The sequence below is a fragment of the Limulus polyphemus genome, unplaced genomic scaffold (genome assembly GCF_000517525.1).
Source record: "Limulus polyphemus unplaced genomic scaffold, Limulus_polyphemus-2.1.2 Scaffold4243, whole genome shotgun sequence".
Classification (NCBI taxonomy): domain Eukaryota; kingdom Metazoa; phylum Arthropoda; class Merostomata; order Xiphosura; family Limulidae; genus Limulus; species Limulus polyphemus.
This window is the reverse complement of record NW_013669853.1, coordinates 18,011-35,001: the sequence shown is the minus strand read 5'-3', so window position 1 is coordinate 35,001 and position 16,991 is coordinate 18,011. Positions and strand designations below refer to the sequence as shown.

General features: G+C 34.9%; 1 protein-coding gene across 1 annotated transcript; it reads right to left on the bottom strand.

Moving 5' to 3' along the window:
• Positions 1 to 2,651: 2,651 nt before the first annotated feature.
• Positions 2,652 to 13,607, bottom strand: LOC106470835 (early growth response protein 2-like). The gene is made up of 2 exons (XM_022399472.1): positions 13,100 to 13,607; positions 2,652 to 6,566 (listed from the first exon to the last, which is right to left on the bottom strand). Exons 1-2 carry the CDS (start codon positions 13,368 to 13,370, stop codon positions 5,296 to 5,298), a joined length of 1,542 nt encoding a protein of 513 aa, XP_022255180.1. The 5' UTR covers positions 13,371 to 13,607; the 3' UTR covers positions 2,652 to 5,295.
• Between the last annotated feature and the right edge of the window lie 3,384 nt (positions 13,608 to 16,991).

Below are 16,991 nucleotides of genomic sequence, written 5' to 3'. Positions count from 1 at the left end.
AATGCGAAAAAGAGAAAAAGAAACATAAAGCTGATAAGGTAATGTCTGGAACTGTTGCAAGTTTTCTCGTCAAACTACCGCGAAAGTGGAAACGTGAAACTGACATTTTTGAGTATCGTGTAAGGATATTTGCCTAAAATAATTTTTAAACAAACTCTTTAATACATGTGAGCCCATTTCGTTCTTGTTTTCAGCAGCCTTAAGCGATATATATAAAGACTATAAACTAAATCAGTGCAACTCCTAAAAATATTGCAGGAAATTAAAAATAACATATCTCTTGAGCTTATTAGCTCTGGACTAAGCTTAAATAGTGGAACAAAACTGATATAAATGTTAACGTACATAAATATGAAAAAAAAGAAGTCTTTTATTATAGGTCTTACATGATGATGACGTCATATGCCATTCTAAGCGGCAGAACGAAAATACAAGATTGCTTAATGTAATTTACAAAATCATATAGTTAAATCCAGTGTTTCTTTACTTCACTGTTGATCGTAATATAGTTTGTATATCTTTAGTAATTACTGTAATAAGTAAATAAAGAATTGGGGCTCCAGATTAATATAAAATGAAAGGAAAGCAACATTGGTTTTCCGTGTTTCAGCTTGATTGTTAGCGATTCTTTATACTGCTGATTTTCTAAATTCTTCATTTCCATGATATACGACTTTCATTTTAAGCGTACAGGTGAGTAAGTACTTCTCAATATTTTGGTTTTGTAGTTAACAGTTTAGATTTTTCAGAATTCTAAAATGTTTGCGATGTCAAGTGTAATATCAAAAATATTTCCTGTTTCTTTATGATATCTCATCACGATACTTTAAAAACGATTAAATTAAGTTGGCTCTGGCGGTATATACAATGTACTTAATAATACGGATAAAAATAGCTGTGTAGTTGAAGTAAAGTAACGTTCAGGTTCTACTGCCTACAAGGTTTAATTGTATAATTAGAGTTTTACATGCACTAATGGTAATTAATGTAACTTTAAAAGCAGATAATTTTTTGTAAGTTCACTAGCTTTGAATTTATCCATATAATATAAGTACTATGTGCTGGAAGAAAAGTGAAGGAAAGGTTAAATTTCATTGGAGTAGAATTTAAGTTTGCATTACATTAAATTTTTTTTTCTAAGATAAATAACATTCAAGGTGGCAAGGCGTCTATTTTCGTTAGAACACAGAACACATAAAAATATTATATTGCCTGGTTTTGTTATTATAGAGAACAGAGCAAGTAAGAAAATATATGTTTGCCTGATTTTAAAACTAGGTTAGCACAATTGTTTTAGTCCATAGAACCCATTAAAATGTTGCATGTTTGATTTTGTTACCATATGATATGCTTTAAAATGATATATGTTCGTTTCTACGTAGAACACGTTACAGCACATAAAAATACATTTTTTCCTGATTTCAATACTACACAGAACATGAAAAAAAACGCTTATATAAAATTAATCTAATAGATTCCAAAGCTATCCGTTTGTCTGGTTCTGTAACATGCAACATAAAAAGATATGAAAACATGTCAGCTTGGCCAAATTCGTTACCGAGTAAAACATGCAGTAAAATACATTGAACTGTATATGTTTGCCCGGTTTTGTTATTGAAAAAAATACATTGAGAAAAAGAAGCCTGTTTGTTCAATTTTGTTACTGCGTAGAAGGCATTGGGACGGACATAGAAATTTATATAATGACGAGTATTTTTAGCCTTGTGACCAAGGGTTACTTTAAACAAATTATAAAATAATCAAAATGGTAGGATAGATTATATAGACAATCTTTTAAAAAAATGTTAAAATTCATAAAGTCCAACCAAAGTATACTTATATAAATGTATACCCTTGGTTTAGAAGTTTAATTAAAAGAATCTCTATAAAAAATACACTCTCGAAAATCTGTTATGAGCAATAAAGGATTTAGAATGACCGAATTTAAACTAAATAAACCATTTGTTACTAATAAGTATTCCTTGAAAATTTTAAGGTAATTTTTTTCAGTTTCTTTAAGGTAAAAATAAACTTAACCTCCACTGTTTTTTTAGCAAAACGGGGAGTTATGCAAACAAAAAATCAATCACGATGTAATAAGTATAAATAATGTTTTTAATAAATGTTTTGATTTTTTTAGTATTAATAGCTATTAAATACATTCCAACTACTCCAACTACGTTATCGTAAAATCAGCCGTAAGTCACCAATGAATTTTTTTTTAGAAATATTCAATAAAAAGAGTTTAGCAATGTATTCTGAGAATTATTTAATCTTTATAGTGATATTTTGTTTGTTTCCTTGTATTGAAAGTGTTTTCAGTCTTTCAGAGCTTTGCTTTTTTAGGTTTAATTTTAGGTAACAAATGGGAGACACAAGGAAAGATCCACTAACTATATTATTAAAAAGGTTTTGGTTTTATAAAACGTTCAACGATTGCATATTAAGGAGTTTTGTTCTTCGAAATATTATGTATGATAGAGCAGTAAATATCGCTCAGTTTTTCGTCATATATATATAATTTCTATTTTTTTTGCTGATAAACTTGTTTTTTGTTCCAATGTATTTGGAGTTTAGTAACGTGTAGAACAAAGTACAAGAACGTAGCGATTGGAACTAGAAATAACCCAGACCACAAAAAGTTGTGAAGACTATATATATATCTTTTAATAGCACAATAACTTGAGTAAATACATAACTCTTCCTTCAGAGTAGTTTTGAGACGGGAATTATTTTAACAAGCAATTTCTTGTTTGAAAGAAGACATGAGACAACCACATCTCGAGATTGGAATAAAGCACACATGAACAATAACGCTAAAAAGCACAAGACAAGTTGAAACAAACACATGATAAAAACAATTTTTAACTTGGGGGAGAAAAGTACATTTTAAGAATCTAAACAAAGACACAAAAACTTCAAATAAAAAAAAACAATATTGTACAACATTGAAATAGCAGTCGTCAAATGAGTTTGTTTTATTTTGCTTTGTTTATAATCTGAGAAACGTACTTGGAGTACTTTATAAATATCAAAACAGTTATTACTGTGCCACGTGCGGGACGAATAAAAATGCAAAAATCACACTTTAGGGCGGTTTTTTCAAGTTACTTTTTGGACACTCCGATTTCATGAGAAATTTTTCCCGACCCTCCCAGGTCGTCCACTACGACCTAAATACCGATTCAGACAAGTGCTTTCACGAGAAAGTTTTCCCGACCCTCCCAGGTCGTCCACTACGACCTAAATACCGATTCAGGCAAGTGCTTTCACGAGAAAGTTGATATTGCTTATAAAGAAGAAGAAAAAAAAGGGTTTTGTGCTAAGTTATAAAACTATGTCACTAACATTGACCAACGAACATTACTTTAACAAGAAAACCCATATGATGCTGTTAAAAAAACAAGAAGCAAACAAAAAACTAGTCTTTCTGAATATTTTTAAATCACCGAGAGCCAGAATCAAAAAGAATATGGCCAATTCAAACAAATAAACATTACTTAGGGAAATTTAAATTTACAACACGTGTTTAATACAATAATTAAACAATCAATTCATTATAAATTTTAAAAAGCTAGTTCATACACATATACATAATCAACAATAATAAATTTCACTTATTCAACAGAATATTCAAATCAAATCACGCAAGTTTGTGACTACTATTAGGCGAGACAATTCGCCTCTTCTTTGAACAATAATATTTTGTAACGGTTAATATCTGGAATCATAACTAAACAGTTAAATGTCAAGATATTATTACACTATTTACACCATAGTTACCACAAAACAAGCTATGCCATCTTTTAAGCATTCACCGAGAAAATATTAATAGCTTATAGCCGTTAGAGACAGAACATGAAGGTACTGACTTTGTGCGCACTTCAAAAGGTTGTTCAGGTTGATCTGTACGACACAACTGATAATCACAGTTAAAGTAAATGGTACAGAAGCATCTTGAAAGTAGAAAATAGTTCTGTAGTTTTGAAATGGCTTGTTTCACAGAAGTAATAACAGTTTTCATAAAAAAACAACAACAAAACATCATCATTTCTAAATGTAAAACATTCTCATTTTGTGAAGCAGTAAAATGTTATATTTCTGTACAACTCTAAATATGGACTTAGATCAAAATTTATAAGAATCAACATTTATAGAAAAATTTTAAGCATTACACATATCTATAGGAAACAAACAGTGATCTGTCACATATCCAAACACAAATTTCAATCAACAGTCAAAAGAACAACTTTAAAATAGTTCCTTTACTCTGTAAAAACATATATACATTATTAAGAAAGGATAGGTGTGAAATTATTTAAAATGTATAAACAGGAGAGAGGTAACCCTATTAACCAATTGAAATTAACCGAGTGGTATCAACTGTTGAAAATATTCTTTCGACTATGCTTAATTAAAAGATAGTTATTTTAAATTATCAAGTTTACATTTTTATGTAAAATGTTAAGTCAAACTTCACTTCATGAAGTTGTAGTAGAATGAATCTCTCGAAGTTAGAAAAAAGTTTATATATATATATATGTGTTGAAGATGGTGAAAGCCCTGGGAAACACTATTAAAATATTTGATCAAGAGAATCAGAAAAATATACTATCAGTCAAGAACTATTTAAAAATTTTCTATCTTAAATATAAAGAGGTGTTTTATAAAGATATAACATTTTTAGTTTAAAGTTTAGGCCTAGAAATTTAGGTTGAAACTAAGGATATGCATGAAGTGATATATAGATAAAACAATGATAAATTTGATTTCAAGTAGTTGAGGTACTCCTGCAATTCACTTGTTTTTAATTCTATTGTATAAAACGCACTTATATACATCAGATAGAAAGAGAATCTTATTTCATTACTAAAACAACATTTTAAACAGCAGTAATCATTTATAGCAACAGGTGTAAATGTTTGTTTTTTGTTTTGTTTGTTGTTGTTTTTTTTTACAAATTTCGAATAATCTTCAGCAGTTTTATTTTGTGCTGTGCTCACCGTTTGTTCGAACACACATCTAATTTGGTCTTAACGATGAATTCCGAGGCACGAATTGTGACGTTATATACCTTTATAACTCAGTCATATAAGTAGAGAGAGAGAGAGAGAGAAAGAGAGAAAACACCCTCGCACCTTTCGCTCAGCTTTTACATCTGTTTTTCACAATTATTAGTACCACTATTGTTCTAGGCTGCAAACAGTGAACAGATTGATCATTATAATGAGCACTGCTGTAAATAAACCTAAGAGGCCTATCGTTCGTTTGACGATGACACTATCGTGGTCAAGCTTACTGCAGGGCAGTGGTAGTCACTGACACACCTTCTGACGTACAGAAAGAACTGCTAGGAACCGCACTGGTGGAGGGATTATTCTGAGAAACAGACATAGTGCTACTCGGACCCTCGCTAGCCTGGTTCTGAGTCGCTGATCGCTTTTGTTTCTGCTTCAAATGAACCTTGGCGTGTCTCTTCTTCTCGTCGCTACGAGCAAATCTACGCCCGCACATATCACAGGAAAACGGCTTCTCACCTGTATGAGTGCGGATGTGCGTGGTCAGATGGTCACTTCTACTGAATGATCTCATACAGATTCGACACTGGAATGGTTTTTGTCCAGTGTGGATCCGGATATGGCGGGTCAGTTCATCACTGCGAGAGAACCGTCGGTCGCAAGCATCGACAGGACAGGCGTAAGGCCGTTCGTGGACTGGTGTCTTACTTGGCCTGTTGGGGTACTTGCGTGGCTTTACCGGAATCAGCTTGAAAGGCATCGGACTGGTCTGATACGCCTGGTTCAGGATCTCATGCCCTTTGCTAGTAGCCTGGTTGTAATCTGCCAGCCCTGGGCCCGGCCCGGTTAGGAAACCACTCTCAGAGACTGGCTCCTGTTTGGGTACCACATTAGAAGGGCCTGCCCCGAGTTGGAGAGCAGTCAAAGTTCCATAATCAGGAGCGTTAAAGCACGAACTGGACAAATGGTATTTTTGTCCTGATGTGGGCACTAGTTCCATCCCTGGCTGGGCGATCATGGACTGTGGGGGTATTCCCCCAGTAGCCGCCACAAGAGCTGCGACGTTCCCTTCAGGACCAGCGCAACTACTGTACATTGGAGGTTGTCTCATGGTGAGCCCCTCACCGCTGGTGTCAAACTGTAGTAGCTCTTGTCCCTGAGGACTAATGAAAAAGTGCTCTTGAACCATTACTTCTAGAGAAGGCGGGGGTGGGGCACTGACTGTTTCAAAGGTGCTGGGGCTGGGCGAAGCTGAGAAATGGGAAGATGGTGCAGGTGAAGGAGTCCCAAGGCCTGGACCAGGTGGTGTTGGTGAGGAGACTGGAACTGCAGTCTGACTGAGTATATTTAGGAAAGGTGTAAAGTCGGAGGTTTTTTCGGGATCCAGCCACCCTCCCATCTGTCCCTGGGCTCCTTGATGGGTAGGGGACGTGGCTGTTGGGGCGGCACGGCGATACGTAATTCTCTGTGTTGTACTGGTTTGCTGAGGGGAGGTAGTGGGGTACATCCCTTGTTCAGACTTATTGGTAGAAGGGACCACCGTTTCGGCTGTGGAAAGAAAAATATTACTATTAGATCTCTGTGGTGTTTTCAACTTCGTATATTTAAAATAAAACTACAGAATTTGCTGTTAATACTCAACCTGCGCTAAGCTACGTACGCAACAGAACGGGAACCAATCACAATAATGCATCAGTCAGTAAACTGTCGCAACGAACGTTTTTGTACATGTGTAAATAATGTGGAAACTCCAAACCAGAGTTATATACTTCTTGTACAGAATATTAGCATTAGGAGCTCGGTGTGTGTGTGTGTGTACAAGCCATAATGAAAATGTAGAGATTTACTCCAAAGACAAAGACCAAGTTTGGCAGCTGTTCGCAGTACTTTGAGTACAGCAGCCATATCTCTCCAAACATCCTTTTAAGTCTCACCGCGATGTAACGTCACACACGCATGCACGCACTTGAGTTATGCGCAGTATCAAGGGTCATGAGATTAAACGTAAAAATCGAACGTAGCGTCTTCTATGTTCTATAGCATTGCTAAAATCGTACGCTTTTTGTAACAGTTGTTATTCATACCCTATTTAAATGCTTTAAAATACGGTTCTAAAGCAGGAACATTTGATTGTAGATTATCCTCCAGTGATCTGGAGAATTTCTTGAGACCTCGAATATAAAACGTATCAAAATTTGGTTTTAAGTCTTAGCTGATATTATTCAATTAGGATAAATTTTAAAGTTAAACAGAAAAGAAGAAATTTATATGAAGATTACTTAAATAATGTATATATCTGTTCCTGCGTGTTCTTACGAAATCTTAAAAAGAAGCTCTCTTTTGGATTGACTAAAAACAAACAAAACTGCTAATTACAAAACTCACCTTAAATACGATAATATTTAGGTTATTTGTCCAAAATGTTAAATACTTTATTTCGGGTAACGTTTGATAATTGCTTGTAAAACGTATGTCGAGCGTACTAATAGTTTAAACCAGTGTTTTCCAAAGTGGGAGCCATGGCCCATCTGGGGACCGTGAAGCTTTTTCTGGGAAGGCCGCCAAAAAATGGGCCAAAAACAAAGATGCTGAATTAATTTTAATTCTAAATAAACAATAAGCAGATAAAATTTATGTAGAACTAATTAAATGATACAGTACGTCGAAAGAAAATGTTATTATTTTTACAACGGCACTGTTTTTCACTAACCATACTAAAATTACAGGTTGGGCTCAAACTTTTTATTCACAGCAAGGGAGCCTCAGACTAAAGAGTTTTTGAACCACTGGTTTAAACAATGCGTAATATATAAGAATTAAATCACCATGCAACGATTCTTGATGCAACGAAAGATCTTAATACAAATATTATGTCAATTCAGATGATGGACGTGCATGTTTAGCCGTCCGAAATAAGTAAGGTCAACTGTTTATATCTATTGACATAATACTTGTACTAAAAACTTTCGTTGCATCAAGAAACGTTACATGGTATTTTAATTTTAACTTGAGAAAATAGAACACACCTACGAGGTTATTTCTAACAACGTATTCTTGACATATAAGAACAATGATCAGAAACTGTTATCAGCAAGTTGCACTTTACACGTATGTATTATTGGTTAACATGCTCAAACTGTTGACTTGAGTGCTCATTGTTTGTGGTTCGTTCCCATTAAAATGCCCTCCATATTTTGCGACAGTGAATGCGATTAAAGTTATGGCTAGATCCCAATATTCGGTCAGATATGAGTTACTTTGGGTTTACTTCATTAAATTGCCTTCCCTCTAGTTTACCAATTTAGGGAGGGATACGCGCTCACACCTTCTTGAGTCAGTGGTTATTGAGTATTTGACACTTAGAAGGACGACCGCGAGTTCGATTTGGGAAATGTCTAGAGCTGTAAAGTGTATGCCACGAAGATCGGTATCAACTACACGGCATGGCTAGCCTTGTGCAAACGGTATGATTTTTATGAATAGATAGTCCCTTGTGTACTTTACATGAAAATTCTGAAACAAACATACGTGTGTAGTTTTAATAGTTAACCTACGTACATATATTGTCAACATTTATCCTACAGTTAAATATTGTCACGTCACAAAGTATTAAGGTATTAGCTGACGTGTCCGTTCATAGGACCACATGGGGATGACATAGGAGGATCAGGATTATAAGCTGATACACACAGACTTTTGTAAAATAAAGGTTTAGATTCTCGTATTCGAGAACTTACGGATATGAAAAACTCTGAGAGGTTATAACTACGTAACTAACAAATAAAGTATTTAAAAACATAGATTGTAAGTTTACTTGTCACAAAATGTTTAGAAGCTTTCTAGTTCTTTCCAGTGGGCGTTGTTCAGTGTCATTATACAACGTTTTCAGGGAGAATTAACACTAATAAGATATCGAATCTTAGTTCCTACCATTAGATCGGCGAAAGTTGTCGCTACATGCATTCAACTAGCCCATGGAAGCCGCGGGACACTGAGTGAGATAAGGTATAATTCTGCAGTCACAGGTTCGGCGGGATTTCCAAACACGGGCCGGTTGTCTCCCTAAATCGAGCCGGGAGAGTAGGACGGCGCGAATGTGGCATTTCGGGTATCGGCCGTATAACTAACATCGTGAGGCAATTTTAGGAGTCGACGTCCAAATGTGGATAGCTTCTTGAGAAAAGCCCGTAAATTCGGCAAAAACACTCATTAACCAATCCCGAACTCTGAGAGGATAATTACAGTATGTGCTCACAACCTATGGCTCACCTGGCACTAGAAGACCCCTCCCTCGTGCACACGAGCTCGTGGCCTAGTGCGTCCACTAACCATTGGATGGCGTGCATACACGTATCAAATCCAGTTTCGGTCTTGATATATTAAATTCTGAAGGTTTTGTCAAACGATGTCGAACTATCACCTTATATTTTTAAATCATGATATTTAAGCGTTCGACAAATAACATTCATATTCATAATTTTCTCATATATTCAGTACATAGAAGTAATAACAGCCGACCACTCAACGCCAACTGAGCTTAGCTTTGAATGTAACGTAATTACCGGAACAAACTTGTGCACATTTATCTGCTCATTTGGGTTTGAAACCAACTTTGAACATTGACTATACACGTGGTAAGCTTGATTTCATTCCTCAAATAAGTTAATGGGTATATCACTGAAAAACAACACTGGTAAGTTTATAGTGGTGATATGTATCATCATTGAGTTAACCTAACATTAAATTAAAAATTTGTGCTGCAACCAGATTAAGAAAATAATGTAGTCATGTATTGTGCTTTATTTATCTTAAGATGTTGTAAACAGCACGAAAAAAATCACTGTAACAGAATAAAGAATAATATTTAGTATGACAATCAGACTCTTTTTGTTGTTGTTGTTGTTGTTGATATAACAATCCATTTTTCCTCTATGAGCAATACAATTCGTTAATCAGGGTAACCTTGAGTAGATAAACTCAAGAAACACTTTTTAATAACTTCTGTTAAGCTCGTCTGCACTATAACTATAGCAATTTGAAGCATGACACTCTGTCCTACAATGTTAGAAGGTTTTCTAATCATTTACTGTAGGAAACGTGGGTCTATTTTCTACCTTGACTTTAAAGATAGTAATCCCAGTAGTCACATATTCAAAAAGAAATTCGAACATCCAATGCGAACTTGTATGTTTGTTTTCGATGATTCATGCAAAGCTACTAAAGGGTTATCTGTGCTAGCCGTCCCTAATTTTGAACTGATAGACTAGAGGGAAGACAGCTAATTAATAGCATCCACGTATCAGCTCTTGGTGTAAGCTTGTTCGATATAATAGTGGGTTTGAATGTTTCTCACAACCTCAAAGTGCGGTAATGGGACGCTAACATTGGATCCTCAAATCAACAATCCAGCTCGCTAGCCACTGAACCACGCTCGGCCCGTCTTTGTACGAATGTGCTTGTGAGATGAATGCTTCACCTACCGGAAGAAAGGCTTACACAAATAATAATAGCATATCCATTTTTTGGAAGGAGAAAACTGAAACCATAGTTCTTTAAAAAACAACAACAACACTACACTGGATATGTAGTATAACATCATCATTATAACTTTTATTTACCTTCAAACAACGCTTTAGCATTTATACTATCATATTTTGTTTCTCTTCGTGACCTATCGGCCTTGATTTGACAAAGCGCTTGACCTCGCACAGGCGGCACAGTAAGGATCTATAACGGAGTGCTAGCTTGTTATCTGCTAGCTTGTTACATCTAAAGTAGTCCTAAATAAAACGGAAAATATTTTCAAAGAATTTTGAGTTGTTAAATTAAAATGTAGTATGTTTCAAACATATATCAATATAAAAAAAAGAAATTCTGCCTTGTTCCATTTTTCTCAGCATAAGTTCGGATCAGTATGCAAATTCTTTTTAGTTAATTTGAAGAAATAAAGGAAGGTTTTTTTAAAAAAATGTATGGGTGTTAAAATAAAGATATTATTATCATTGGTTATCATAGAATGTATTTTTACCGCGAGTTTAATTTATCGTTCCTCCGAATTAGCGAATGTGATGATACTATTCTATTACCAACAACATCCCAATGTTACTTTACTATTCTATTACCAACAACATCCCAATGTTACTTTACTATTCTATTACTATCAACATCCCAATGTTACGTTGCTATTCCATTACTAACAACAGCCCAAAGTGGTGATACTGTTCTATTACCAACAACATCTCAATGTTACGTTACTATTCTATTACCAACAACATCCCAATGTTACGTTACTATTCTATTACTATCAACATCCCAATGTTACTTTACTATTCTATTACCAACAACATCTCAATGTTACGTTACTATTCTATTACTATCAACATCCCAATGTTACTTTACTATTCCATTACTAACAACAGCCCAAAGTGGTGATACTATTCTATTACTAACAACAGCCCAATGTGACTTAACTGTGATTTTATCAACAACAACGCAATATGACGTTATTACGGGATTAAGGACAAGAGTCTACTGTGGCGTTATTATGTTACTACAAAAAATAGCAGTATGTGATGTTATTATGGTGTTAAAATAAGAGTATTTTTGTAGTGTCATTATGCAATTATGAACAAGAGCACAATGTGACATTATTATACTAATAACAACAATACAGTTGGTGTTATTATTGTATTAAGAACAATGATGTAAGTTCCAGTTGTAATAGTACTTGTAAAACAGTAAAATATCAACAATACGGTATACTGGTTTATGGTATTAATAAGAACCATATAATATGTGGCTGTTTAGGTGTTGCAAAAAAAAAAAATTGGTAGTTGAATTAGTTTTTGTTTTTGAATTTGTATGTCATTGCTTACGTATTAAGAAAGACTATTCAAGACTCTTTACAGGTCTATTGTCGACTGTTTAAAGACCACAAGTAATTTACATCCATAAGTATAATGTCCAATAGAGTATTAGCTTTTGTTTCGCACAACCTGAGTCTTGAACAGTAACAGTGTAACACTAATAGGTTAATTAAAATCTTCCATATGATATTGTTTTCATTTTAGTCCTAAAATGGGATATTTTTGGTGCTTATCTTCGCGTTTAGCATTATACTTCACTTCTTAACCAAATTTATTTCAATCTCATGAGATTCTAAACAAGATGTTTACACAGTAGCCCAACTGTATTGTAAAGGTACAAACCCCATTGACTGGTGGGAACACGAAATCTTTCTTTCTTTGGCCCAGAGAAAGAATACATACTAGGCAAGAACATTGTTGATTTACTTTCCCCTCCTCTACTTGCTTAGCGGTAAACTCCTCCCCTCACTGTACAGTGGTTGTCATCACGATTAGTTCGCGAGATCGACACTAGAGGTGCAACAATAGTGTTTACTCGGTAAAAAGTGTAACGTACATTACACTAACAAAAATTGAGAGATTAAGATATTAAGGATATTGACTTGTAGTTATGGTCTTACGTTTTCTTCGGTTTTCATTTACACGTCTCTCTATCAAACAAACAAATTTATATTCTGAGACTGCGCACTAGATTGAAAACGTCAATACTCTCTCGCGTCACCGTTTTTTATCGTGTTGGAGCGGAACTACGCGGGGAAGCTGTAAATCAGGCAGGCCTAGCAGGCGTCTTCTCACATCCCAAGATAAAGTTAACTGTACGTTAATTGAGGAGGTTTTCACCAGAAATTATCCACGATCAGTCTTAAAACACACACACACACACACATATATATGGGCCAGAAAAGTTTTTCTGATCAAGTTAACACCCACGTCCTTTCTCTGTTATTAATGGGCAAGACGTGATGTCTCAACCACCTGTTTCTTCTTTGAATGGTGTAAGAAGGACAACTACCTTTCATTCAATAATTTTATTTAGAAAATACCCTATTTAGTAAGAAGAAAAAGACCGACTTAAGCAGAATAGCAACTGACACGGGAAGAAAAAAGTGTAATACACTTTAAACTCTTAAGATTAAACATTTCAAGACAAGGTCAGAACATAACATTTCTGAGAGAGAGAGAGAGAGAGAGAGTTGACGTGGAATATCATCTTACCTGAAGTAGAGTAAGTGTATAATGCTTGTTCTTCAGTGGGGACGAAGTTTGTAGTATTGAAAATATCGTCAGGAGCGTCCGGCATCGCCTCACAGAAAGAACCGGGGGATTCACGCGAAGAGTCCGTGCCCGTCTCGGTATTAAACTGGCACGTTCTGTCGTATGTATGGACCGACGGTGAAAAGAAAAGCTTGTAACTTTCAAAGTTTTGATTAAAACTGTGATCGTTCAGCACTGTACGGGAAAGGATGTCAAGTGCGTCCATAATCATGCTAAAGATCGTTACGGGTTTCCCGTAGAAACCTCCACAGTGGCACAAGTGAGAGACACCGGCACGCGCCCCGCGGCCAAGAACCTATTTCCAAAAGACACGGTTGTTTATTGTCAGTTATCGTGGGGTCATTTGTCAGCAGGTTACTTCTTCCTTGACATTAACATTGAAAGCAAGAGTTTACCATTCGACCTCCTATCATGTGGAAAGCTCAGCTCTCACTGCTGCTAACCTCGTCTCTGAGTGTACTTTGTTATACGTCAGCTGAATGAAACAAGCCTCATGAATGAAGGCCACCGCGTGTCTCTTCCATATATGGCAACCGGAACTTACTAATCAACCAATAAGAGCAAACTCTATCTACCTACGTAGAAACGTCAAAATGACGTTACGGCTAAAGAAAATTGGCATTTATTCAAGTTTTTGTTTACGCAGTGCACGTACACAGACTCGCTGTCTTTCCTTCCTGTACATATCTTACATCGTTGTGCCTGAAGTATGCAGTATAGAGACTAAATAATAAATTATTAACATGATATTTGTATTATAAGAGCTTCGATCGGTGTATAGAGGTTTTGGAATGCCAAATAATCTCTTTCTGAACACGTGCCTTTAACGAATTATCATCTTTCGGCTTTACGCCAACATTCCCCATATATGGTAGTGAGTGCATCCGAAGTTTTCCGAAAATTAAACGTCATATTGTCGTCACAAGCTTGCTCTGAATTGGTGCCTTTTGGAGCGGGAACCGACGAGCAAGCTTCGGGTGATGTCGTCACGCAGAGTTTTGTAGACTTCCATTTGCGGAGGATGAGTCTGCCATTTCTAAGCGTTTTACTGTTGTTGCCAGGCGCCGTTATTAGGCCAAGACAGTTACTTCTTAGTTTCCGTAGCCAATGGTAAAAATCAACCAGTCCTTACGCGTAAAATAAAAAAAAAATAATGCAATTTGATAACTCAGTGCAATCTTCACGTAACCTCAGAAAGTTTACATTTTGTAATATATTACAAATTATTTCTTACATTGTTTGATGTTGATTAGTGTTTTCCCTAAAAACTATCGTCGACATTTTGTGGAAACTGACGCAGTATTTGGAGCCCAGAACAAAAGTAATTATTCACATAAAACTAACAACCCGTTTCTTAATTCTTCAATTTTTATCTCGCAAAAGAATTTAAATAACATTAAAGTTATATTCAAAGAGTCAAAAACAGTATATTAAAAAGTAGTCAAAGCTGGAGGGCAAAGTTCAGGAACGAAGACGCGTGGCATAACGCATCGAATACTGTCTTACATCCTAGTACACAGTCACGCATTAAGTTTTTTAATGAGGGAATGACGTAGATCTCGTTAATATCTCAGATCTAATGAAGTGTACTGTGAGCAAAACAACGGTTTTTATTGTCTGACGTGTATAACTCAACGCGCTGGATACAACTTAATTAAATTGATTTGCTAAGGCTCGTTGGAAATGGGTATACACTCACAAACACATGTACGTATATAATATGTTTACATATATACTATACATATAAACTCAAATAGAGCAGAACTATTTTTAACTTACAAAATAAGTATGTAACATAATTAAATAGTTTGTGTATGTAAACTGATAGACAGATATATATATAATTTCAATGTGGAACTAATTTTTTTGCTTGTTTTTTAGAATTTTTCCGAAGAGCTACTTAAAGGTTATTGTGCATAGCTGACCCTAATTTTCAACCGATAGATTATACGGGAGGCAGGTAGCTAGTCAACTCTTGGGTTACTATTGTCTGACCGAACAGTGGGATTTGACCGTCACTGATATAGTGCATTCGGGGTTCCAAAGTGTGGAAGTCCATTTTTATGGTAATGGACCGTGAACTCTCCGATACAATCAGGCCATGACCGGTTCAACCCTGATAATGGCCTTACATGTTTTTTGACACTTCTACTTTAACTTCTAAGCATGCAAGTGACGCCTTGGGCTCTTCTGAATCAATACTAACCATAACTCTAAATATAATACCGAGGGTTAATTGCATCTCATAAGAACGGTGATCAAGATTCTATGCATCCATTGGGATTACTTTTTTCAACATCAATTGTGTTCAGTCTGGTGGCATTGATTGTGCACTAGGTGCAAAAGTTTATTGAAGCTGTATCTACTGACTTAAACGGGAAAATATTCGAATTTGATAGCTGTAGTTTCAGTTACTTTGGCCATCTTTCTAACGAAGATAGCCATTGATTTTGAAGTATACTGGAAGCTTGTGAACTTTTAGTTTCAGAGTATTCGTCAACCTTAAATTACCGTTTATTATTTTGTTAAGAGTATCAGGAGATCTTTTCAACTATAGTTTCACTTTGTGGGTGAGGGTGTTACACTGGATTGGTTTAGTATGTGGTTTTCAAGTCCTAATCTTTCATAAATGCGAGTTTTCTGCGTCCATGAAGATCTCAATATGGAGATATTTCACTGTCGAATGGTCGAAAATTTGCTGTGAACCAAATGTAAAGAGTGTGTATAGATGGTAAATATGTTTTCACGCTGTTGCTTGAGAACATGTAAATCATTCCTTAAAAGCACATTTAACGTCTGTACTATGATAATATGAATTAAATATTTTACTAAAACTAAATAAAGTTGGTCATCTTTAAACATGAGATGTTGCTAGGAGAAAAGCGAAAAAAAGGGGGTGCAATATTTAGTTTCAGTGCATTCGTGTGATTTTAACAACAAAACACCATAAAGAAAAAAATAATAATATCCCAACCTTTGTAATATATATATGGTACAAAATCTCTTTGTAAGAGCAGAAGAAACAATTTTTAACACCCTTTGATATTGGCTTATTCAAGAAAATTCCTTAGGGAAGTATCTTGTTTTTTGAACTACTGGAACTTGCTCGTTTTATTGCTACTATATTCAGTATTGATCTTATCAAGCATAAAGGGAAGATAAATAGATCAATTGAATGTTATTGTTAGAAATTAAAATAATGGCAATATAAGAGTTCTCTATTAATACGTAACAATATTAACGTCGTAATACAGTCCTAGATTATCATAATATGCATTTTACTTAATATAACATCTAAAAACTACATTTTCTGAAGTACTACCTCTCATCTATTATCGATATGGTTTATGTTGCAATTTAAAGTGATGCTTATTATCTGTTATGTATGCATATAGCTTGTTTCATAAATATCCGTTATGTATGCATATAGCTTGTTTCATAAATAATACATTTTCCTTATAACTAGAGTTTATTTCTTTATTTATACATAATTTCTTCCTTATATAAAAATAAATTATTAATGTAAAGTTTATTTTCTGTATTAAGTCACTACTTATTACCAACATTAAGATAAGCCTTATTGTTTGCGTTATAGGATAAATGTTATTATTTATTTTAGGATCCTACTTATATCTTATATCAAGATGTATATGTTTCCTTTACTACATTAAGATATAGCTGATTACATATATTAATATAGGCTTAATACTCAGCCCAAACCTATAATCTAGATTAAAATACAGCTTATGACTAATGTAATTAAAACAAAATCCGCTAGAGGTAACGAACTGTGATCACGAAAAAAAATGTGTGACGGTCATTATCTTCTCAA